Source organism: Antechinus flavipes, chromosome 3 (assembly GCF_016432865.1).
Source record: "Antechinus flavipes isolate AdamAnt ecotype Samford, QLD, Australia chromosome 3, AdamAnt_v2, whole genome shotgun sequence".
Lineage (NCBI taxonomy): Eukaryota > Metazoa > Chordata > Mammalia > Dasyuromorphia > Dasyuridae > Antechinus > Antechinus flavipes.
In genome coordinates, this window is record NC_067400.1 from 574,934,151 (window position 1) to 574,960,885 (window position 26,735).

Here is a 26,735-nt window from a genome sequence, read left to right on the forward strand (position 1 = left end):
AATGTAATGAAGACACACTATATACCCAGTGCACATGAGACCTCAATATCTGCAAACTAGGCCACACCCAATATTGCCCAGTGATAGACCACTTCCATGGATGACTCTATTATGAAGTATATTGTCCAAATCAGATAGATATCATTTCCCTTTATAAAGCAAAGTTATTTTGTTACTTGAATTATATAATAAATGTGGTTTTAAGTGAATGTCAAATTTCTCACTGCTACAATTCCAATTTGCTACAAACAAAATCAGAAAAGAGTTTATTGTTATTGTTAATATGGGGAGCAATTAAGATAATTGAAGATTATCAGAGATGCTTTCAACTGATTACAGTGAGATTACTTGAAGTACATTTACATAACGATTAATTAGCAAGAAGACTCAGTCCTATCACTCAAATGGGGGCACATACCAAGGGAAAATTCTTCCCACTTTGCTACAGTCACAATAGCAATGGGATGCTATTCTTAGACATAATTATGTCTGTCCTACAGGCAGGCAGAGAATAAGTAAATTAGCAGAAGGCCAGAGGAGTTTTAGCCATTGCCAACATAACATAGCTTTCTGCCAACTGTTATAATATTTTCCAGAGAGTCAGTGTAAAGGATGGAGGGGCAGAAGCACTGTCATCAGAAATGCCAAGCTGTACAATGAGCAAAAAAAAATAGTAGGCTGTGATCCTCTGTTATAAAGGCACTAGTGATACTGAACTTGAAGTTCAGTCATTTTTTGGTTATGACTGATTCTTTGTGATCCTATTTAGGGTTTTCTTGGAAGAGAAGTTGGAGTGATTTGCAATTTCCTTTTCCAGATCATTTTATGTAGGCAGAAACTGAGGCAAACAGGGTAAAGAGACTTGCCTGGGATCACAAAGCTAATAAAGTGTCTGAGGCCAGATTAGAACTCTAGCTGTCCCAAGACATTGAACTAGGTAGCCATAAAATTGTTTGCATAGCCAGTGTACATATATACATGGATATTCTCTCTTTTTGGATCCAAGTTAGAGACTCAAAAAGCACAAAAAATATCCCCCCCCAAAAAAAAATCCTTAAAATTAATTTTATCTTTTGAGATCCTATGGCACAATATAATCAATACTGAGTTTAGAGTCAACAGATTACAATGAGATTACCTGAACAACATTTACATAACGACTAATTGGCAAGAAGACTCAGTCTCATCACTTAAATAGGGGCACACACCAAGGAAGAATTACAGAGAATTGGTTTTGAATTCCAGACTTGCAAACTGTTAGTCAGGTGACCCACCCAAGTAATTTCTCTTCTTTGCGCCTCACCTTGCTGGTTTCTAGAATGAAGGGGATGAACTACTTGACCTCAGGACTAACTTTCTATGATTCTGAGTCTATAAAAGAAGCCAGTCTCATCTGCACTCCAGGTGATGGATTAGGATAAAAAGGACAATGTTAATTAAATTGTCAAGGGGATGCAACTTCCTCAGAGTCTACTGGATGTCAGATTTCTTAATTAGTTGATAAAATTTAAAATCTTTTCTTAAAAAGATCAACACATTCTTCTCTCAAATTTTATGTTACTCACAGTGGGATTTGTATTTTCTCCAATAAAGTGAAATGAAGACCTCAGGACTAATAAAGCTTAGACATACTTAACCAGCTTTGTCAACAAAGGTGATCTCATCTCCTTTAATGCATTACAAAGAGGCTATGGACCATCACCTCGGAGCCAGGAGAATGGCTTCTCTTCATTGCTAAGGCAACTCTTAAAAATTCAGCATACAAATGGACCTTGTACATATTCTGGAAGAATTGTAAAGTCATTTACACTTTACTACTTAAAGAACTTCCATTAAAAAAGTTGTGTATCATAAAAAATATTTTAGTAAATCAAATAATCATTTAGTTTTGTAAATTTGGACTTTTACACACTAGCTTTTTGTATCAAGTAGACACGATTTATTCTGGAACACTTGTGCAGACTTCAACTGTATAGGTGTTTTCTAGACTTAGCAAGACTTTTATGATAATGGGGAGATGCATAGATATGAATTCTGCGTAAAATCTAAAGTTTATTCTATGTATTGATTGATTTTGTCATTTTTTCTTGTTCTTATTTTTCTTTCTTTTTAAAAAATTCTCCATTATAAGGAATTTCTATCTGGGAAGGAAAAAGGGAAGGGATATGGAAAAAAATCTAAGATGTAAAAACAAAAGATATCAACACAAATTTTAAGGAGCCCTTTCTTTTGGTGACATAATTATGTCAAAAGAAAAGAACAAGAAAAATGAGAAGGGTACAAGTTGAAAGACCACTTGTTAGGAATCAGGACATTTGGATTCCAGTCCCAGCTCTGCCATTTACCAATAAAACTATTAGAGAATAGCTATGTAAAATGATGGAGTTATATGTAAAATGAAGAAGTTGGATTAGATTAGGGTGCTTAATTTGGGAACCAGCTTTAAATAAATAAATATATATATATATATATACACACTTTGATAATGATCTATCAATATAATTGGTTTCTTTCAAAACCTTATGTATTTTCTTTTATATATAATATATATGTATGTAAAATACAATTCTGAAAACAGGATCCAGGGCACAAAAAAGCTTCAGAAGCCCTGGACTGAATGTCCTCTAATATCATTTTCAAGTCTAAAATTCTGAATCAAATTCCTACTCATTACATATCCACTGATATAATTCTACCCCACCCTCATTACAGAAAAACAAAGGAAGTGGTCTGAAACCTCATCAGTTAACTAGAAACTGGTCCATAGGGACCAGGCACTCCAGAGAAATACCAAACTAGAGTAACAAATACCTTCCATACTTCAGTGGGTTCTGGTTCCACTTGTTCAGGTGCCACTTCTTCTTTTTTTATCTCTACCTTCACAGTTTCCTTCTGCACTTTAGAGGTTGTGGGCTTCTTGCCATTTGAAGTACTAGGGAAGCTGACTTCTGGACCATGGCTCTGAGCAATGGCTGGCGCTGAGGTAGGCCGAGGACTTCGGTCTGGTGTCTCTACTGCTCCGGCTTAACAGAGAGAAAAGAACAGGTGAAAGGAAGGCAAGATTCATAATGACCCATCTCAAAAACCACTGGACAAAGGAACTATGATCTTTTGTAGTCATACTCATGCTATGTATGTTTGTCCAAAACTTATCTTTCCACCTGAAATCTGGCCTTTCCTTCTTCCCCTATCTCTGTAATTGCCACAGGCATATTATATAGTCACTCAGGCCTAAAAACCTATTCATCATTGACTCTTCTTTCTCCTTTACTCCATATCTAATCAAGTTGTCAAGTCGTGCTATCTGGTTCATAATAAGAACTTAAAAATGACTAGATTATTATTGACTTTACCTCCCCATCTTTCTCATGTGTAACATTCATATTGTCATCACTAATTCAGGTCATTATTACTTTTCACCTCCACTACAGCAACAGATTTATTTAGAGTAGTCCAAAAGATTATCTTCCTGCCTTAAGTCTTCCTTCTCACTGAATTGCCAAAATTTAGTCATATTGGTTCCCAGAAACCTACAGTGACTTTCTACTGCCTAAAGGGGAAAAAACACAAATTTTCTAAGTTGGCCAATAAGGTCCACTATGATTTAGTTCTAATCTACCTTTCCAGCATCATTTCATCTTATAACTCCCATTCACATGTTCTGTGCTCCAGCTAAAAGGAACCACTAATGCGACTGTCTTTATTCTTTCGCTTCTATGTCTTCATTTAGAATTTCCTGAAATGCATTCCCTTATCATCTATGTGTGCTAATTTTTTTCCTATCTTTAAAGCCCAGCTCAATTGCTACTCCTTTTATAAAGAGATAAAGTGGAAAACACCGACTGGGAACTCAGGAAGCTTGGGATTGAGAGTTCAGATATTTATAACTGAATGACTACTGAAGGTTAGTTTCCTTCTAACTACCTCAAAGAGTTGTGAGAAAAGTACTTGGTATATCTTCAGGGACAACAGGAATACAGATTATTATTCTTACCCCTAGTTGAAAAATAATCTTCCTCATTGTTGATACATTGTTGGTGGAATTGTGAATACATCCAGCCATTCTGGAGAACAATTTGGAACTATGCTCAAAAAGTTATCAAACTGTACATACCCTTTGATCCAACAGTGCTACTACTGGGTTTATATCCCAAAGAGATTTTAAAGAAGGGAAAGGGGCCTGTATGTGCAAGAATGTTTGTGGCAGGTCTCTTTGTAGTGGTCAGAAACTGGAAACTGAGTGGATGCCCATCAATTGGAGAATGGTTGAATAAATTGTGGTATATGAATATGTTGGCATATTATTGTTTGGTAAGAAATGACCAGCAGGATGATTTCAGAAAGGCCTGGAGAGACTTACATGAACTGATGCTGAGTGAAATGAGCAGGACCAGGAGATCATTTTACACTTCAACAACAATACTATATGACGTTCAATTCTGATGGACATAGCCCTCTTCAACAATGAGAAGAACCAAATCAGTTCCAATAGAGCAGTTATGAATTGAATCAGCTACACCCAGCGAAAGAACTCTGGGAGATGAATATGAACCACTACATAGGATTCCCAATCCCTCTATTTTTGTCCACCTGAATTTTTCATTTCCTTCAATACTAATTGTACACTATTTCAAAGTCCGATTATTTTTGTACAGCAAAATAACTGTATGGACATGTATACATATATTGCATTTAACTTATACTTTAACATATTTAACATATATTGGTCAACCTGTCATCTGGGGGAGGGGGTGAGGGGAAGGAGGGGAAAAATTGGAACAAAAGGTTTTGCAATTGTCAATGCTGAAAAATTACCCATGCATATATCTTGTAAATAAAAGCTATAATAATAATTAAAAAAAGAAAAATAATCTCCCTGTCCCCAAATTTTCTTAGAGTCCCTTGTCCCTATCACATTCTACCACTGATTTCTTTTTATTTCCATGCATGAAATAATCTGTTTTACTCTAAGCTCCTTAAAGGGCAGAAGCTATAGAGTTTTTCATTGTTCAAGCAAACAACAAGCATTTTTATTAAGTAGATATAGTATTCCAGGCACTATGATAGATGTGGAAGATACAAAGACAAAAATGGTTCCTTTCTCAGGGAACTCAGTCTATCAGAAGAAATAATACGTAAACTACTAAATAAATACAAAGTCAATTTCCAGGAAGAAGTCTACTTACTATTAGCTTGGGAGAGGCAAAGGAAATCAGTAGGATGTGATGCTTGAGCTCAGGTTTGAAGGGAACAAGAGATTTAAAGAGAAAGAGATAAAGAGAAAGTGGATTCTAGGCTTGGAATAGAAACTAGTAACAAGGTATGAAAATGGGAGAATGCTGGGTGTATCACCAGCATTAAATCAGTCTTTTTGGAACACAGAATATGTGAAAGAAAGGAATATATAATAAGCCTAGAAAAAGTAAGTTGAAATCAGATAATTAAAGAAGGGTTTTAAATGCCAACATTTTCAACATGCTTCACCCAATTTCCTTATACATTTGATACCTAATAAATATGTGTTGAATTGAAATCCAGAATGAAATCCTATATCCCAATTTCTTTCAGAAACATTAGGGAAGACCTTAATAATCTTTATAGATTTAGGATCCTCTAGAAAGAATTGCTCTGCCCATTTTCAGCACTTAGGACTTACTTACATATTCTACTATGCACTATAGTTAGTATGTGTAGATACACTCACACGTGTGTCTGACTGTGTATCCAATGCCCTCTTGCTAGACTATAATCCTTAGGAAGATAAGGTTCATGTTTGATTCCTTTCTGTTTCTAGAATGTGTCAAAGTGAATTAGATTTCAGAAATTTCAGATTCTTCTAAATTCCTATTGTTTTTCAGTGTCTATAATTGCAGATACATAAACCAGATTCAAAGCCTCTTGAAATGCAACATCAAGCCCTGTTTTGTTTTAAAATAGCATGAATTTTAAACCTTCTAGATATCACTCCTCCAAAGGGATAAAAGGTCAAAACTGGTCCCATTTATCTCTTTCTGGTCTATTTTATCATCTCTAAGAATCAAATTCTTTGTACCCTGGACCATCAAACTAATCTGTTTTCAATTATACACAAGGGAGAAACTGTGTGGCATGGTTTAAAAAGGATGAGAAAAAGGTACAGGCTTAGAATAGCAAGATCAATAACTCACAGTAGCACAGAGGAGAAAGAGACCACATCTAGTCCATCCTCTATTTGATCAGGAGAGTCTTCTAATCTACAGACTTTCTGATAATTCTCTAACCTTTATCTGAAGATTCATAATGATGAGGAACTCATAATCTTCAAGAAAATCTAAAACATATTTAGAAAGCTCCCTTTTTTGGTTTGAGTCCTAGATTTTTTTTTAACCTATTATAATATCTCTTCCTTTTTTGAATTTAATTTCTAGTTTCAAGGACATAATTAAACATTTCCATATATACACATATGAAATATATATATATATGTGTGTGTGTGTGTATGTATGTGTATATATATGTATATATATATATAAAATGCTTATGATTGTGTCTTCTTTATCTTTAGTTTAAGAAAATTAAACACTGCACTCCTCATAAGTAAACTTTCCAAATAAATGAAATAATCCTTAAAAACTACAAAATTTGGAAGCATTATAGCTTCAGAGGGAATCTCAGACATTACATAATTTTGTTATTCCTTAAAAAACAGAACAAATGAAGCTGTTTATCCTTAAGAAATTCAAAATAATACCTTATAAAGGATCAGCTCAAGTCCATCAAGACAATAAGCATTTATTAAGAACCTACTATGTGCCAGGCATTACATGCAAAGCACTGGGGATACAAAGAAAGCTAAAAAAAAAAATCCTTACCATAAAAGAACTCCCAGCATAATAGGAGAGACAACATGTAAATAACTATGTACAAATAAGACGGATCCAGGATAAATTAAAAATAATCCCAGGGAAAGGGCATTAGCACTAAGGGAAACTGGGAAATTTTTCTTGCACAAGGTGAGATTTTTATTGATCTTTGAAGGAAGTGAGGAGGCAGGGATGAAGAAGAAGAACATTCTAGGGCTGGAAGACAACCAGAGAAAATGCTCACCATTAAGAAATGGAATGTCTTGTTAAAGGAAGTCAATGTCCCTGAATTGCAGAATATGTGTAATGGAGTAATATACTTTTGCATAAAAAGATAGCAAAGGGAGGAAGGACTTCAAAATATTCTGAAGGACTTCAAGAGCCTGAAAGGACTTCATTTTATATGGAGGAAACAAAAAGCTACTGGATTTCATTGAATAAAAGGTAACAAGGTCATATCTTAAGAAAGACCATTTTGGCAGCTGAGTGCAGCAAAAAGTGGCAAAAAATTGGAGATTGGGAGACTGAGCAAAAGGTATCACAATAATCCAGGCAGAGGTGAAGAGGGCCTTCACTTCTGATGGCAGTATCAGAGGAGAGCAGGAGGCATAGATCAAAACTTCTTAAACTGTAGGTTATAATCCTATATGAGATCAAGTAACAGAATGTAGGGGTCACAGAATTATGATTTGTTATCAGTAAATGTTTGATTTGTATACTTACTTTATACACTTATGTACCTCGGGATTGCCTAAAAACCTCTTGGTGAGAGTAAAGAGTTGAGGACAAAACTTAGGTTATGAGTATGAATCATAGGGGAAATTGTGGTGTCTTTGATACTGATAAAGAAGTTTGGAAGTGAAAAGGGATTGGATGGAAAAATAATGAGAGTTAAGTTTTGGACTGAGATAGCCTATAAATCTTTTAAATAAAGTAAATAAATCTTGCAGTTTTCAAGGACTCTTTCATATATTTGGAAAGTTACTTATATGGAGGATAGTATTTCATTTTCTTACACAGAAGATAAATAAGGCACCTGTGTATCTATGGTACAACTAGCTCAACATGTCTGAGAGGCACTTGGGAGACAGAACATAGATCAGGAGAGAGAGGCTAGAGCTGGATAAACTGATGTGACAATCATCTTCATGGAGATTTTAGTTAACTCAATGGGAGCTGATGTGATCATCAAGTAAATAGTATACATGGAAAAGAGAGGAAGGTCCATGTTACAGGAATCACCTGTGAGTGGCTGCTAGGAATCTAATTCTGACCAGCAGAACAGATCCCTTCATGTGAGTGGATGATAATGATACAAGGAGACTGAGAGGCAATTGCATTCTCTGATCTCTCTCCTCTTCCCTCTGATTTATTTCATTCCCAATTCACAAGCAACATCTGCATCAGTAAAGGCTGATTTGCGATTCTTTCAAGTGTGTTATGATTCACACTTGTGGGGGCTTTCAGAGAACTGACCAGCCCTTAATGGGGGTTTCTGGGTTAGGTGTGGTCCTCATCAGGACCAGTATAGCACTTGGGGGAACTACCCAGGGTTATCAAGTGTGATCTAGATGAAAATATAGCAATGGAGAATGAGGATATTGGAGAGGTAAGAAGAGAACCAGGAGAAAAGAATGTCACAAAAACCCAGAGAGAAGAGAATTTCAAGAAAAAGACAGTGATCAACAATGTACAAGGAGAAGAGAGGCCAAGAAGGATAAGGATTGAGAAAAGGCAATCAGATCTGGCAAGTAAGAGAAAACTGGTAACTTTGGAGAGAGCAGATTCAGCAGAATGATGAGGTACCATTGAAGAATTCATAGAATCTCAGAGGGTATTCATGCTTCAATTAATAGCTAAATTAGATAACTTCCAATGCTAAATTGATAAGTTAAAACAGATAAAGAGTAGTTAATAAAGCTCCTCAGTGATACAGTGGGTGGAAAAAAAAAACAATGGATTTAGGAATTAAAAAGGCCTGTGTGTGAGACTGTCTTACCATTCACTATTTGGTGTCCTGGGGCAAATTATTTATACTTTCTAAATCTCAATTTCTTCATCTATAAAATGCAGATAATATCTGAAGCACCTACCTACTATATCAGATTGTAAAGAAGAAATGAAATCATATGTATGTAACGTACATTATAAACCTTAAAGCTCTCTCTAAGTGACAGCTATTGTTAATTCAGAGAAAAAGAGAAGAATTTCATAAAAATACTCAGTGGTATAATAGAACTAGCAATAGATTGAGTTTTGAGTTCCCTCTATTACTTACTAGCTGCCTGACCATTGGCAAGCCACTTAACCTCTCAGCTTCCTCACTCATGAAAGTGACATGAGGATTGTTGGCATGGTCAAATGAAATAATAGATATACAGGTCTCAACAGCTACTAAATATTATGTAAATGTATGTTATTACTTACATCATTGCTACATGTACATAGCATCCAAAAGCAAATGAAAGAAATCTTTGTTATTTTCTTCACTCATCAAAGAAATAATCAAACAAATGATCAATCAAAAAGCTAGGACTCTATCGTGCCACTCAATGAGAGAGAACCGAGTTTTTACAAGTCCCTGTTACTCTTGGGTGATTGTCACTGCTGCTCTGAGCCAGACAATGTGGTATAAGAGCAGATGGCAGACCCAAATCTGTCAACAGAGAGGAGTGTGACAAAATATTTTGCTTCACAGTTGTGTTAAAAGCATCACCGTACATGTGTATCCACACCCCCTCCCAAGGTTTTAATTCAGCTCTATCTGGCATCATAGTAACATGTCCATGCTTTCACCATGTGTTATTTTAACACGTTGTATTTGGTTTTAATCCAGACAAATATCTCAGAGCCAAGTTCTTTTTTTTACATGTTCAGTATTACTATGTTCAGTATTACTACCCTAGTACTTAGTATTCTGTGCAGAAAGAAAGAGAGCTATGACATGGAAAGGGACATTTGGTCAAGATAAGTAGAAGCAAAGTTCAGAGATAAGAAAAATAAGAAAAGATTCAGAACTGGAAGAAATTTTACAGATAATCTAATCCATCACTCTCCCCTACCTGGATCATTATCCACTATAATACCTTAGACAAATGACTGATCAATCTCTGCAAAACTCCTCTAGTAACAGGGAAGTTGTTGCCCCTTTGAGCAGTTCATCATTTTACTTAGGAAGTTCGTATATATTTGCTCTCTGTATCTTCCCATCTATTGGTCCTTATCTTGTCCTCTACTGTAGTACATCTATTACAACAATAAGTCTAGGCTTGAGGTTATGTCCTTCCCTTGAGTTTTTTCCAGGCTATCTATTACCAGTTTTTTCAAACAGTTCTCATGATATAAGGTTTTAATCAAACAAATCAGTCTTCTCTGGATGTCCTTTAATTTGGTACTGGCCTATCCAAAAAATGGTTTCCAAATAAGCATAAGACTACAGGTGGGGTCTGAGCAGGGCAAAGTATAGCAACTATATCATCTCTTTCATTCTACACATTATGCTTCTTAATTAAATTTACAATCACATTGACTTTTGAGAGCTACATATTGCATTATTAACTCATGTTGAACTTGGAGACCATTATAAGTTCCAGGTCTTTTTTAATATAAACTGCTATGTCTCTCCCAGCTTATTATAGGTTAAAAAAAAAAAAAATCAACACACAAGTATAGGTCTTCACATTTAGTCCTGTTGAATGTCATCTCATCCACTATCTGCCAAAATTATCCAAATTCTTTAATCTCCTTATATTTTCATCTTTGAAGTACTAAGAAGTCACAGTAGTTATGCTTAGTTTTTCACAAGTCTCTTATATTATCTTCATAGCACTTCAAGAACATCTTAAGAGAAAATAATTAGATCAGAAATATCACCTTTCTTTTTCTAATCAAGAATCCTGAAGACTATAAATAACCTACACAAAAGAACTTTGTAAAAATCATTTACATTTTTTTCAGTTTTAGTTTTTTTTAAACTAAGCTTTTCCAAAATTTCCATGAATGAGGAAAGTCTTAATTTTTAAGATATATCTACAAGCCCATTTTCTCCAATATGTAGAGTTTTGAGGAAGAAAAAAAAAGTGTTAGGATATAATGTTTATGATTTCTACTACCAAGAATTCAATTCAGCATTTCAACAACTCCATTCAATTAAATTAAAACATCAGGTATTATTCTGAATACAAGAGGTGAGTAAAAACAAAAGTCTCTACCTTTATGAAATTTACACTCTGGAAAGGAAGATAGAAGATTTATATAATTAACCATAACACGGTAATAACATAAGTAGTATTAAGTGCTATGTTAAGTCTGAAGAAGGAAATATTACCAACCAGAAGTAGAGAGAAATGTGAAAAAGACAACATCTGGAAAGCATGGACTGCTTCACAAATTTATATCATTTCATGCATAGGATACCTTAAAATCATCAAAATGACCAACAAGTCAGAAATTCTGGGATATACTTAGTTGACACAACACTTAGTATCTTTGCAATTTAATTTCCCAATTTGTAAAAGGAAGTCTTGTTCTTCTACAGGCTTGTTGGAATTAAATGATACTATACACATGTAAACACTGTAAAAAACATAAAGTACCTTAACATTATTATATTGTTAGTAGAAGTTAGCCTTATGACTTACAACTATTCCAGAAAGTAGGTTCTGAATTGTAAAATGAATGTCACCTCCCCAGTTATTGAAACAGATACATTCAAGAAGTTACTAAAAAGATTATTATGTTATTAAACCAAAGCTCTTTAAAAAGCAATCCTAAAGTCTCATTTGCATGAAGAGCTATAGATTAATACAATATCTTTAATGTACTCTAAGTCAGTCTAAGTAAAACCAAGCTTAGTAACAAAAAAGTCTCTTTTCTAAAGTAGATGGGGAAGATTAAAGATCTAAATGATCTAAAGATCTTAAAAGCTAATTGTGTATAAACATAATCATCCTGATTGGGGGAAAATTAGGCAGTTAAAAATGGGGGAAAATATAGAGAGTTAAGGATGTGTGGGGGGAAACTTAGAAAATTTAAGGAACTTCTATGTCCCCAGAACATTAAATTACAACTGCAGACAACAAAATGCATAGTTTTAAGCAATTTAGTTATAGAACTTCATCGTATAATATAAGAACATTTAGGAAACATAAAATTCTTCCCAAATCCAATTCTTTCCATACATCAAAGAAAAGTCACAGCTTGGAGAAACATTTTAGAATGATTAAGATCAGGCACAATGGAGAAATCTTGGGGGAATAAAAGAGGTGCAATAGAGCTGTATGTCTGACCAAACGGTCCCTCAGTTTGAAGTTTGGAATTTCAAAAGACTTTTTTTTAAGTAGAAAAAAATAAAGAAAGAGAACTCCTATTTGGCTTACTACTTCCACATACATATAACCTCAAAAGAGTGAAGAGGTAAGAGCAGTGATCTTTAGGTTGTTCATGGCAATGTCTCACTCCATGGCACTCACAGAGAGACATAAATTGCCCACAAGCAACTAATAACTGACAGGAACAAACTAGAAATAAAATAAGGGGATTTTACAAAACCTAGAAAACTGAAGAGAATATGCCTACTCATACCAACTGATCTTTCTTCACTTGGAACTAACAGTGTTCTTGATACATATTGTTGATGTTATTTATTTATATCAGACTGCTACCTCTGTAATCTTGCTTTGTCTTGCCTACTTACAGATCTTTATATATAATCATCCTTTCTCTCGTCTATTTTTGCAATGACTGTCCTCACTGCTCAGAGTGTCTCTCAAAAAAAAAAAAAAAAAAAAAAAGACTCCATAATAGTAATCCCTTCAGATTGAAAACAGTAGGGAAACTCTAAGGCAGGGGTCTTCAAACTATGGCCCATGGGCCAGATGCCGCAGCTGAGGACGATTATCCCCCTCATCCAGGGCTATGAAGTTTCTTTATTTAAAGGCCCACAATACAAAGTTTTTGTTTTTACTATAGTCCAGCCCTCCAACAGTCTGAGGGACAGTGAACTGACCCCCTATTTAAAAAGTTTAAGGACACCTGCGAAAGGAGGATGTCCCTAAGAGGTGGGACAAAAATCCTCTCTGCCTTGGATAAACCTGTTTTCTACCCATGGATGACTCATTCAAAAGTGGTAGAACCAGAAAAGAGGCAGACAAGCCTCTAGGAGAAACTTCTCAATCCATTGTCTTATTACAAACGCTGTTTGTTCTGCCAAAGGTCTTCTAATCATAAGTAGGAATGGTTTTATTCTTTGCATTTGTGTCTGTAATGCCTGGTATATAACAGGTGCTTAATAATTAATTCTTGTTGACTAAATGAATGGATAGTTGTAAGGCTCTGCCTCTAAATATTACCTAGATCCTTTTTGAAAGAGTCTTGTTGAAGAAACCACTGAAGTATTCAGAGAGAGGTGCAATGATCACATATTCTGGCTATCAAAAATGGGCCATGCAAAGATTCTATCATATTGTAAAAGGCAACACACCTAGAAAGCAGGTATCTGCTGAACCCATTTTTCATAGTATTATTTAGCACAACATTATATATGAGCAGGTCTTTTAACAGTCTCTCCTATTCCCATTACTGCTTTCAGAATATAAAAAAGGAATTGGGGAGGGAGAACAGAACCACCAAGAATAGACAGGATTGCAGAAGTGGAGAGGAAGAACCCCTGGACTTGAAAATGGAAAAATTGGATTCTAGTTTCAGTTCTGGTTTCAGTAACTGACTATGTTATTATGGATAAGTCACTTCCTCTCAGGACCACAATTCTCAATTTGTAAAGTGAAAGAGCTGCACTAAGTGATGTATAAGCATTCTTCCAGCTCTGTGAGTCTGAATCTCTAAGATCTCTTCCAGCACTAAAAATCAATGATATCATGAATAGAGACAGCTGCAATCCTTTCCCTTTCCCTTAGTTAGTTAAGGATAATAAAGAAATAAAGAAAGGAAGAGCATTTCATACAAACCTCCATCAAGGCTCCGAGAGGCCCGTTTGCTTGCTGTGCGCTCAAAGTGTGGAGCAGGCCTGTCAATAAGAGCACTGGCTTGTCGGGTCTGGGCCTGGGTACGGCCACTGTAACGAAATTTGGATCCCAGGGCTAGGAACCTGCTCTTGGGAATGGTTTCGGTGGATGTTAGTCTGAAAGAGATACACACATGAATATACTACATTTAGTTTCCTGATTTTAAGACCCAACTGTTGTACAGGACACAATATTTCAAGAGAATAAATTGGTTCACAATATTTCTTATAACAACCCAAAGTAGAGTAAAAAAAAAATTATCAAAATAATTGTATTACTAATTCAGTCAGCTCTCAACCATGCTTTATTAGGAGGTTTGTAATATATTAAGATTATGAATAATCATGTTAAATACCTCTTGAATTCTTGTAATGTTCAAGATATTCTTCAATCTATCTGTTCAAACTTAGTAAAATCTTGTAACACACACACACACACACACACACACACACACACACACAAACACTTTCTGTATGATTCTTAAGTATTAATGATGCAAAAAGAGATACGATTTGAAAGGGCAGCATGACACCGTAGAAAAAACACTGGATTTTGAATCCAAAGCCCACAGGGAGCCTGTTTTTGTCATCTACCACCTGTATGACCATTCTACTCATTTAATCTCTCTAAGCCCCTAACAATTTGGAACAATAATACTTCTCCTAGGGAAAGCACTCCGTAAAACTTTACTATATAAAAGTAAATTGATGTTTTGGGGATTTTTCCATTGCAGAGCTACTTAAACTTTTTCTACTTGCAACCTTTTGGCCAAGAAATTTTTACATGACCCCAAGTATAGAGGTATATAAAATAGGTATACAAATCAAACATTTATTGATAATAAATGATCATTTTGCAACCAATACATTCAGTTATGAAAGAGCCTATATGGGGTCATGACCCAGAGTATAAGAAGTTGTGCATTAAGCTACCTTTTCTGACTATGGTTTAAATCAAATAATTCCCATATGGGAAAAATAGTTTAATTCAGCACATATTGCTCCACTTTCCATAATTTGAAATGAATAACTAAATTATAACATATGTATTGCCATTTACATAACAGACCAATCACCTATAGTCAAATTTCACATTATAATACATTCAAGGACATTATTTTCTAGTATTTTCCTTTTTCTTTTCTGAAACCCTACATTTTTCTTGGTTAGATTAAAATTTTAAAAATGGGAATATAAAGGAAAAAAATCTATAATGGCAATAGCTAATATCAGTCTGAATGGGTCTAATGTTTGCTTTCACAAATTATTCTGTAATGGAAATTCAAATAGTATTTTCCTCTGTATTTTATTTCTGAACATTCTTTCTATGGAGATAAATAGGATATGAAACATAAAATGGGACAATAATAGCACCTCCCAAGGTGGTTGTGATAATCAAATCAAATCAAATGAGATCGTATTTGTAAAGTGCTTTGCAAACTTGAAGCACCATATGAATGCTCACTATTAATAGTAGTAGTTATGTAGTAGTAGTATTAATAGTGATGTTTGAGGAGCCAAGTGAGAATTTCTCCCCACTAACTTGCCTACCAGCCTCTGTGACAGGAGGGAGACTTCCTCTGTGTGGAGAAAACTGCTAGAACATGACCTCATGAAAAGAGAAGAGGGGGAAAAGCTTTCCTGGCTTCTTCTGACTCTCTAGAGCAGCTGGTATTCAAGGCCAGAAGTTGTTTGAAGTCTTACTCCCATTATGCAGCCACAAAGCATATTTCAAAAGCCACCAGCAGGGGGGAAAGAAGTTAGGAAATAGAAACCCTCCTATTTTAATATACTAACTAGTTTTCAGTTTCCTATTGTTTTCTGGTCCTGCCTCTAGATTACAGAGAGGGCTACAGAGGTTCCAGGAAAGAAAAGGAATTGTCTTCTTCCACCCTCCCATAGATTGTGTTAATGTTGGAGCATGTCTGCTTGAGTCTGTTACCTATTCAATAGGGAGGATTTAGCTTATTATGGATTACTGAAGATGACCATACTCAAACTGGACAGAACACCATTCAATCTTACAAAGAAGCACTGTACTACCTGTCAAATGAAATTATACTAAGAGAGTTTAAAAGGAGAACATTTGTCCTTGAGAAATACTTAAGTAAGAAATATACCTGAAAAATGTATGATGTTCTACGCATACTTTCCACAATTTCTTAGCTGCCCGATAACTTGGAAGTTTGAATCCAATGGTACTTTCATATTGCTCATGCTATTAAAAAAAATAACAAACAAAAGATCAAATACTTAATGCTCTCATAAGAATAGTTCTGTATCCACAGAAATATAGACTTCTGAAAGTCTATACTACTCCAAATATAGATTATCCCAGAAATATAGGGCAATACCACTAGTCATACCAACAAAGTTGGAAGGGATCTAGTCTATCCTATCAAAACAATAATTCCCCATGCAATATCTCCAAGTAGCTCACTAGCCTTCACTTGAAAACTCCCGGCGATGGAGAATTCATTGCCTCCTAAGATAGCACATTTCATTTTTGAACAGCTTTTCTTCAAGAACTTTTTCTTTACTTTAGCCAAAATTTGCCTCTCTATAACTTCTACCTATGTCTCCTTAAAATGAGAACCCTTTGAGGGAAAAAATTGTATAAGTATACAGTAAAAAAAAAAAAAGTATTATTAGATGTTTTATTAAGGTTTTAAATCTTGGACATATTGGGGGTAGAGGGATGTGGGCTATATTCAGACTAATGTGACACTATTAAAAAGAATGTTAGCAATTTGAGGACATAGAACACCAAGTTAAATTTTTAAACTTCTGAGAAATTAAAAAATTTATAGAAGGGAAAGCTTTTTTCCTATTAAGATTGAATAGTTTCTCCCACAACTACAAAATCAAATAGCACACTTTATTTTTCTGTCCAAAGGGAGAAAGGAGAGAGATAGAAAGTCTCATCTATAAATTTTATTTCAGCTAATTCTTCGAAGTGGATGGGAAGATGGACCATTAAAACAAAACAATTGTAGTTCATTCCTGATTGATATAGAAGTGATCATTATCAAATATGTGGATTACCTAACCTCTGCATTTTTTTTCTCTCTCAGCCTTGTTTGTTTTGAGACCACCTGATTTCACACAATGACCAGTGCAGGAAACTCTAGGTGATTCTCAGAATCAGTTACAGTAATTACTCATTAGCAATTCCAATGATAGTATTTGATTAGGAAATTCAGAATAATGACCTAAACCAGGTTCTTTTATTTATATGTATAATATGGATATATAGCTATATATATATATATATCCCCTTGTTTCCATTAGCACATGTATTCAACAGCTGGCTATAATATTTTTCATTCTACTTTCATAGAAGACACGCATACCAAGCCTAGAAAATTGGGGGAAAAAAGCTGTCTAGTCTGCCTCTGGCTTCTTCCTTTTCTAATACATCTTATATAAAGAAAATCTTACGATCATCTGTCATTTTAATGATGAAACTCACCTTTTCAGAAAATTAAGGCTCGCAAAGGCCTAATTTACTGAAATGTTTAATTTGCCTATCATATATTTATCATATCAAAATATTTAAATGTGCCTATTATAAGTTTTTCATATCTTAACTGCTTACATAATTGTCTGCATGTTTGTTTTTTTACCTATTTAACAACATCTAGATACAGAAGTTTTGAATTAGGTGAAGAATAAATGCTTTAGTGACAACACAGTGTGTTAGAATAAAAAATAGCACTGGGCTTGGAGTTAGGAGCTCTGGGTTTTGGTCCTGGCTTGGTCATTCACACTGGACAAGTATAGGTCTTTTGGGACTTCATTTTTCTCACCCATAATATAAAAGGTTGGATTAGATTCTTCAAATCCCCTTGTGGCTTTTTAACATTCTATTTCTTTATCTTTTTCAGTGTCTAGAAGTGCTCTCTTTTTTTTAATTGTAGAAACTTTTAAAATGCTTTAAAATGTTTCCGTACTGCTTAACAAATATAAAAATGTTTATGGTAGACCAGTCTTCACCAGCAGGTGGTGGTATACACAAAAGAATGAATCATTTACACCATAAACTAAAAACTGCCTACAAAACCAGGTCATTAGGTATGTGACTTGACACATAACTATATCAAAGCCAGCAGCCATATGGTTCTAGAACTGGGTGATTCTTCTTAAGAGTTCAACAGAGATACTAGATTTTAATTACTAGGAGAAGACTCTGGAGTACCCATGAAAATGGAATGAATAGATAATTGTAATTCTTAAGTAATTCAAACACAATTAACGTCAGTGTCAAATTACTTTCCTATTGTGTTTTTACCAGCATAAGCAAGAAACAAAACTGACTAATCTGTATTTCTTAGAACAGTATCCGCTACATAACAAGCCCTTAATAACTGCTTATACACTTGACTTGTCTGAGCTCCTCTACATGGTAGTTGACAGTTTTCCAACTAGTAGAACAGGCTAGAAGCTCTGAGTTCAGATCCTAACCCTGCCACTTTTTATTTCTATTGTTTCTTTGCTTCTCTTCTCTGGGTCTCAGTTTCTTCAGAGGATCCCTAAAGTCTATTCCATTCCCAGTGAGATAACCTAGAGGCCAGCAGCAAGGTCGAGGAATAGACGCACCAAGGATCTAATCACCTAACGCACAATTAGCTCTTGAATAACGAAGAGGGGGCAGCCATCATGAAACTGGAATAGAGAAGCATTGTCTCTGCTGAGACTATAAGCAGTCTGAGGGAAAACCCAAAGACCTCATACCTCTCCAGGTCGAATCTTTATAAAAAAACTGCTACGCTTATAGGAAATCTTCAGCACTTTTGGCCAAGGAAAGCGATTAATTCTCAGCTTGTCTTTGTAAACAAGAAGGCCACTGGAACACACTCCCAGTATGATGTCCACTCCCTCCAAATCCTGAAAGAGCAGCAAATATAACATCTCAATCTTGCACAAAAAACCTTTATTTATGTTAGTGATTTTCCTAAAATGTCAGTTTGATCACGTTGCCCCATCTCTACCTCCAGAGGTTCTCTATCACTTTAGGATCACATACCTTTGTCATTTAAACTCATTCACAACCAGGTCCCATCTCATTTTTTCAGCTTACACACCCACTTATCTCCTCTACACACTCTTAACATCCAGTCCAACTGACTTTCCTGCTGCCTTTTCACATATACCACCATCTCCCACCTTTGTGCCTTTGTCCCAGCTGTACTCCTTACCTAGAATATGTTTCCTCTTTGGCTCTGTCTTTCAAAATACCTGTTCTGTCAAGACAAAGCTCAAGAGCTGTCTTCTTCTTGTCATCTCCTGACTTATAAGATAATGGAATGAGAACTATTATCAACTTTGTACGTTTTTAAATATATCCTTAATATGTGTATGCTATCTCACCCAATAAAAAGTAAGCTTCTTGGGGCAGAAACTATTTGGGTTTTTTTCTTTGAAACCCCAGTTCCTCATCAGAGCCTGGCACGTAGCAGATTCTTATGTGTTTGTTGATACAATGGTTTTGTAGGGTTGCATTTATTATGTATATGTTTATATGTATACATGTTAATTTCTCAATGGATTGCAAGTTCCTTGGGACAAGTGCTTAATAAATACACACTGATCTATTAATATAAATATACACTTAATTAATTAATATATACACACTTCCCTATGTATATTTCCCTATTAGCTGTAGAGAGCTATCCCATAAAAACAAATAAAAAAAGGGGAAAAGTAACCAAGACATCAAACAAGTTTGACTGTCTATGCATTAAAAGCACAATCATATTAATAATGCTATTTAAACAGTATATGACTTAAAACCTTATTCCTCGGGCATTATTATAGTAAAAGGCAGGGAGGACATATACATATGGAATCACTCTCCACTTAGATATTTGATCTCCTTTACTACATTGCAAGTTACTTGAAGGGTCATCTTATTCCTTTTCATAGCTTACACAATTTAGGCACTTATTAAAACATTTGGTGAGTAAGCTCAAAGTTATCATTACCTTTGCTTTATGAAGATCAACTCCATACATGGACAGCTTTTTGGCATTCTCAAGAAATTCCAGATCAGCCTGGGCTGGAGTCATAGACCTTTAAAGAGGAAAAAAAAAAGGGGTAAATATTATCATTTACCTAATGAATAATAATAGCTTGCATTTATATATTGCTTTTAGGTTTGCAAATCACTTCACAAATATTATCTCTTTCAAACCTCACAAAACTCCTGTGAGATAAGAACTATTTACTGTCACAATTTATAGATGAGGAAACTAAGGTCCAGAGACGAGACTGACTTGTTCATACAATTAGAAAGTATCAGAATCTACATTTGAACACAAATCTTCTTAAGTCCAACTTAAATATTCTATCCAGTACAGCAATCTGTCTTTCAAAAGAGCTCTTTTTTAGGTAAAGATACCCAAATGTAGATGTCATAAATACATATATACATACGTACCCTCTCCAATGAAACCTACAAAAATATTCTGCAAATCTTAAGGTTCTCTATGAATATGAATTATCATTATCATTGCTCTAGTGCATCAAGGTGGTATGGAAGTGACCCCTGGATTCTCAAAAGCTATGTCCACATTAAGTACTAGTAGTTCCTACCCCAAGCTGACAGAGGATGAGAAATGAATTGCCATCCAAAACCAGCCTAGCAAAGTGTCCTGAGCTCCAGCATAAGAAAGCTGTGTGCCAGGTGAGGAATTTCTAAATCTCAGCAACATACTGTGATGGCAATACTAAGACAGGGGTGTGTTATAATGCTCATCAATGGATCAATAGTGGAGATAGCACCCACATTGGTAGAGGTTACCTATCTTCTGAAGTACTGGAGAAACAGATAATGAAACCTATCATAATAGTATATGATACTATGAAGTGGTGGCTTCTTAGAAAACAGGCTGAATTCTATAAATGAACTTTTGGTAATTTCATTTTCATGATCACTTGTATACCAACACCTATCTCCTCCTTCTCTCATAATAAAAGACAAATAATTTTATAAAACAATCAGTACATCAAAAAAGTTTGATATTGTATCCATTATCCCACACTTATAGTTCTACATTTCTAAAAATAGATGGAGAAGAGATATCATCTGATATCTCCTCTATGGGTAGAAAGTCAGTTATAATTTCAAAGCATTCAGTATTATTTTGTTTTCTCCATTTACATTACTCGGATTATTATAGATATGCTATTTTCCTAACAGTGCTTACCTCACTTTGCAGGAGTTCATGTAAGTATTCCCCGTGTTTGTTTTTATTCAACATGCCAATCCTTTCTTGTAGCACAGTGACAGTTCATTACATTTATGGCTCAAACTTACTTAACCATTGCCCAACTGATGAGCATCTACTTCAGTTCTTTGCTATCACAAAAGAATGCTGCTATAAATATTTGAGTTATATCAAATTTTTCTGGATCTCATGGAGGTATATGCCTAGCAGTGGCATCTAAATTTAGCTAACTGGAATTTTCATTAGGAGGGGATCTTTAAAAAAAAATGGTGACAAGCAACTATCCTATAAAGATTCTTTTTTTTTTTTTTTTTTTAAAGATGATACCTACTAGAGGATTTCCTTAATGCTTATTTATCCCTATTCATCCTGGCAAAATCTCTACCACACCACCTTCCAGTAGTGTAAAGAAGGCAAGCAAATTGAATCCACTGAGGACATTGTGCAATTTCCAATATCCTCTTAGTTGCCTTTTATCTCAATACTCCTGAATTGAGCTATTCTGGGAATTAAATGTAAGGGCAGCTGAAGTTACTTAACAGGACTCTTAATGGGGGCAGGCTAGATGAAAGGGAAATTTTCTGGTAACAGATGGTATCCTGCCCACTGATCTAAACAAAACAACTCTGGTTAATAGAAGCATCCAAATAATGGGGCTCTCTCTTCTTGCTATTAAGATGTCCTCATTAGCAGGCAAATGCTGAATTAGATTTGTTTGAAAACAATCAGTGTTATTGTATAAACACTCTACTTTGACAGTCTTTGCTTCCCCTTTTGTCAGTTTCCTCTCAGCTGCAAAGTGCTCAGGAACTGTTGTGATTTTTTCCCCCACTATTATGACAAAATCATTACTCCAGTGCACTGCAATTCAAACCAATCAAATATAATTTCTTCATAACAATAATGTAGCTACATCCCCAAGGAAAAGCTATGTAAATGCCTGCTTCCCATAGGACTGCCCCAAGCTACATAAAGCATCTCCCTTTAACCAGACAGTCTCTACAATCCATCTGTCTTAACCCTCATTAAAAACAACAAAGTGTCACCAGAGAAGGAAAATTAAAATAAAAATTAAAAACTCAGGAGAGATGCATCAGATTTACTAATGATTTGGCCACCCCAAATGATCTTCCACCACATTCTAAGAAATTATATCTAGATTTTATTTACTTATTGACTATAGATAAAAGATGCAGAAGAGAAAATAATATGTGTAAGAACTGTGCGGCCACAAACTGTGGCCAAAAGTGAAAATACATATTTTTGCTGGTCAAAGTCAAACCGTGAAAAGCAGCATGATGCACAAACCCCTGTTCCTTAAAACCCACATCCAGGTCTTTGTTCTATTTGCTAGCTAGCTACCTGACCTAAGGATTAACAATACCAGTAAGTATCTTTGTCCCCAGGACTAGGGCCTCTCTAGCTAAAGGGGTAGTTGGGATGCCATTGGTGCCATCTAATAGATGGAGAAAGCAGAAGAAATGCTAAAGCAAATTGTGCAGTTATGATATAGGAAGAGTAGTAGGGAAAACTGTGCAGTGACTTGTACTGAGTGTGTGATGTTTATATTTTTATTACCATTGAGTGATTGTCATCTGCAATCTCATTTCTGAATTCAGGGAAGGGACTCAAAGTTGTTAAAGTTGTTAAAGAGAAGAGATTCAAAGTATACCTCTCTACTCTCATGTTGTTAAAGAGAATAAGTGTTCTAAAAGAAAAACAAGCTTTAGATGAACAAAAAAAGGACCTAAGGTGTAGGAAGTAAGACCTGGCCCTTATCATGATTCTAGAAAGTAGAAGATTACACATAAAAGAAAAGAAAGGAACATCTGTGCAAGTAAAACCTCTTCCTGAATTAGTAAGAGTAGCCAGATGCTCTGAGGAAGAAGCAGCTTCCTAACCTCCAAAGAATGACTCACAGAAACTATCAAGTAAGAGATTATCCAGCAAGAGTCCAGTCTTGACTCATCCATGAACTGGATTTAAGTAAAACTGAGTTGTACAAAGTCATCAGCCTGACTCTCTTCCAGAGTCATTGAAGTCCAGAGGCAGAACAAGAGTCAAGAAGATTGGAGATGGCTCAGCATTCAATGGATAACTGATGTTCACCTAACAAAGGTTGTTAATAATCTATTAGTTGAGTGTCTTGAAAATGCAATCAAATGGGCTTTAATTAATATGAATGAGGCTGGAAAAAGATTGTGTTTAACCACAGAGGGAAGCTACATTGAAACACATAGACATTCACAGGAAGAAAAATCCAAGAAAAGAACTAGTAGTAAAATCCCATAATCTTAAATTATGCTTATATTATACATGCTATATATTTATGCTTACACACAAATGCCCAAAGATTAGACAATAAGAGAAATGTAAGGGGGAAATTTTGATGTTATAGATATCACTGAAGCTTGGTGTAATGAAAAGAAATAGATAGGTAAAAGGGAAAGGATAGATAGCACTGAATAGAAAGAAGGGATATTCATGTGAGAATATCCAGGAGTCACAGGAGGAAGCATCGCAGAGAATATATGGATGGAGGTCAATGGAGGGAGAAATATTTTGTCAGAATTATATCATAAACTACCTGGATTGGAAGACAAAACAGATAAGAAGTCTGAGAAATATCTCACAAGCCTGGCACTGTCATCTGCTGATGTTATCTCGTTGCCAAAAGAACAAAAGCTAACAACTTCTTTACTGCTCCTTAGTCATAATATCTTCTTTCAGAAGGTAGAGGAAACAATAAGTATGACTTCTATTCTGGATTTGATTCTTCCGAAGAGAGAGTGAAACTGTTTGCTGGAGAAGAAATGAATGGGCATAAGTGGCTATTCCCTCTCAGAGTGTGTGATTGAGGAGAAAAAATTCAAGCATAGTCCAACATGCAACCATTTAGGGAAAACAGATTCAGAGGTCTGATATGGTTATATATGGAATTCACCAATCAATTTAAAGATTTTAAAAAAGAAATCTAAGAAAAATGGTAGCAAGTTTCATCCTAAAGATGAATACAAGAGCATCCATAGTTCTTGTAAAAAGTGCTAAAATTCAGGTGAGAAACCCAGGACAAAAAAAAAAAAAAAAGATTTTGTTTTGCTTTTTGGTTTTTGGGTTTTTTGTTTTGTTTTGTTTTACAAACACCAATTTCAAAGAAAGCACAGCGAATTTGCTTAAGTAGATGGGATGGTGATAACTGACAACAGAAAAAAGACATAACTAATCAATTCTGAAGATTTTTTTTTTTACTTCTGTTTTTTCTCCCAAGGAAAATAGTCTTTATGCTGAAAATAACAGGGGGGAGAAGATCAATAAAGAGTTCATACCCAAGATAATAAATAAGAAAATAGTAGAAGAGCGCTTAGTTGCCCTTGATAAATTTAAGCCATTTGGTATAAGTGAACTACATCCTCAGGCACAAGATCTCATAGAGCATTTATTTTGCTCCTTTTAATGAATGTGTTACTTTATATTAGTATTTATTTGTAAGAATATATACATTCTATATGTGTCCTTGACCAAAGGCATAAAACATACCACTCTACAAAGACAACAACATTCTGCAAAGCAGATCAAAATGTAATTAAAGAATATTAAATAAAAATACCATAGAATATAGTTAATATGTGGTTTTCTAAAGCAATGTGCTTCCCATAGGGAGTCTTACCTATGGATTAACAGTACCCCATCCTCCTAACTCTGATAAGGTCTAGATTTAGAGAACAAAAATGAAAATAGGGTTTCTGACAGTCAGGGAGTTAAATGATAAGGTTTAGTGGCAGGTTCGAGGTTCAGGGAACCAAATGGAGAGGTTTGGCTCCCCTGCAACCCTTGGAATTTGGTGCAAGGGTAGGGAATTTTGGGGACTCCCTTCTGGAGGTGCAGGGATTCTCTGTAAAGGAATTTACAGACCCAAAAACCTAGATTGATAAAAGAAGTTTATTATAGGGAAGGTTAGAAATCCTGTCAGAGAGGCATAAAGTCTGGTTAGGGAAATAGGTGAGGGTAAAAAGAGGGTGCACTGGAAAAGAATATTCCAGTGGACAGAGGCTCCTTGGCATAGCAAGCATGGCATAACTGGCATGTTTGGAACCTCTGCAAAGAGAGGATTTTAGTTTGTCTCGTTTATATTGAATATCTTAGTGGGGGTTGGGGCATTGAGCAGGTCAGACCCCGTGGGGGTTGGGGCAGCACAAGCAAGTAAGACCTAGTGGGGGCTGGGACGGCACCAGATCTCCTATTGGACTTTAAAGGGATGCTTTTTGACCAGAATTTGTAATTGAATAAAAAGTTCTGGCATCCAGGAAAGATAACTTGTCTAGGGAGGATATGCCTCAGCCAGAGAGCCTGAGAATCTAAAAGAAATCACAGATCAATAGGAAATACAGTTTCTTAAAGGGACCACAACCTCTTCAACCCCACCCCACTTCCCCACCTGAGGCTATTTTTTATTTGAGTATCACACTACTGAACTAGACTACTCTATTTAAACTTTCTGATGGACTTAATATTTATTACTGTGTTCTATATATGATAATTATCTAAACTGAATAATTAACTTTTAAAATGTTATTTATTCTAAACTATCATTTTTTTTTATCTATTACTAACAGTATCTTAGAACTGGAAAGAACCAATAGAGATCATTCAATCTGAACCTATCATTTTTTTAAAAATTTTATTTTATTTAATAATAACTTTATATTGACAGAATCCATGCCAGGGTGATTTTTTACAACATTATCCCTTGCACTCGCTTCTGTTCTGATTTTTCCCTTCCCTCCCTCCATCCCCTCCCCTAGATGGCAAGCAGTTCTATATAGGTTAGATATGTTGCAATATATCCTAGATACAATATATGTTTGCAGAACCAAACAGTTCTCTTGTTGCACAGGGAGAATTGGATGCAGAAGGTAAAAATAACTTGGGAAGAAAATCAAAAATGCAAATAGTTCACATTCGTTTCCCAGTGTTCTTTCTTTGGGTGTAGCTGCTTCTGTCCATCATTTATCCATTGAAACTCAGTTAGGTCTCTTTGTCAAAGAAATCCACTTCCATCAGAATACATCCTCATACAGTATTGTTGTTGAGGTATATAATGATCTCCTGGTTCTGCTCATTTCACTTAGCATCAGTTCATGTAGGTCTCTCCAAGCCTCTCTGTATTCATCCTGCTGGTCATTCCTTACAGAACAATAATATTCCATAACGTTCATATACCACAATTTACTCAACCATTCTCCAATTGATGGGCATCCATTCATTTTCCAGCTTCTGGCCACTACAAACAGGGCTGCCACAAACATTTTGGCACATACAGGTCCCTTTCCCTTCTTTAGTATCTCTTTGGGGTATAAGCGCAGTACTAGCACTGCTGGATCAAAGGGTATGCACAGTTTGATAACTTTTTGGGCATAATTCCAGATTGCTCTCCAGAATGATTGGATTCTGAACCTATCATTTAACAGGAAACTGATGCCCAAGAAGTGACTTGCTCAAGTTTTCATGAGTAACTGACTCACTAAAATTAAGTTTACTGGCAAAGACAACACTGAACAGATCTTCTAACTTCAAGTCCCGGAGTTCCTTCCAATATACTATGCCCTCTTAATTATAGAGACTATAATTTATCACTATTGTAGT

General features: G+C 35.3%; 1 protein-coding gene across 19 annotated transcripts in view; it reads right to left on the bottom strand.

Annotated features, from left to right (window-relative positions):
- EPB41 (erythrocyte membrane protein band 4.1) overlaps positions 1–26,735 on the bottom strand; it is a 210,157-nt gene that overhangs the window by 49,844 nt on the left and 133,578 nt on the right. For 16 of the 19 annotated variants that reach the window (XM_051988017.1, XM_051988006.1, XM_051988019.1 and 13 more), the window contains exons 8-12: positions 19,848–19,935; positions 18,598–18,750; positions 15,984–16,081; positions 13,808–13,980; positions 2,812–3,023 (exon numbers count right to left, since the gene is read on the bottom strand). In XM_051988017.1, the coding sequence (XP_051843977.1) occupies positions 2,812–3,023; positions 13,808–13,980; positions 15,984–16,081; positions 18,598–18,750; positions 19,848–19,935 (724 nt within the window). The remainder of the gene's footprint in view (positions 1–2,811; positions 3,024–13,807; positions 13,981–15,983; positions 16,082–18,597; positions 18,751–19,847; positions 19,936–26,735) is intronic. The other 3 variants (XM_051988007.1, XM_051988009.1, XM_051988012.1) reach the window with 1 other exon arrangement.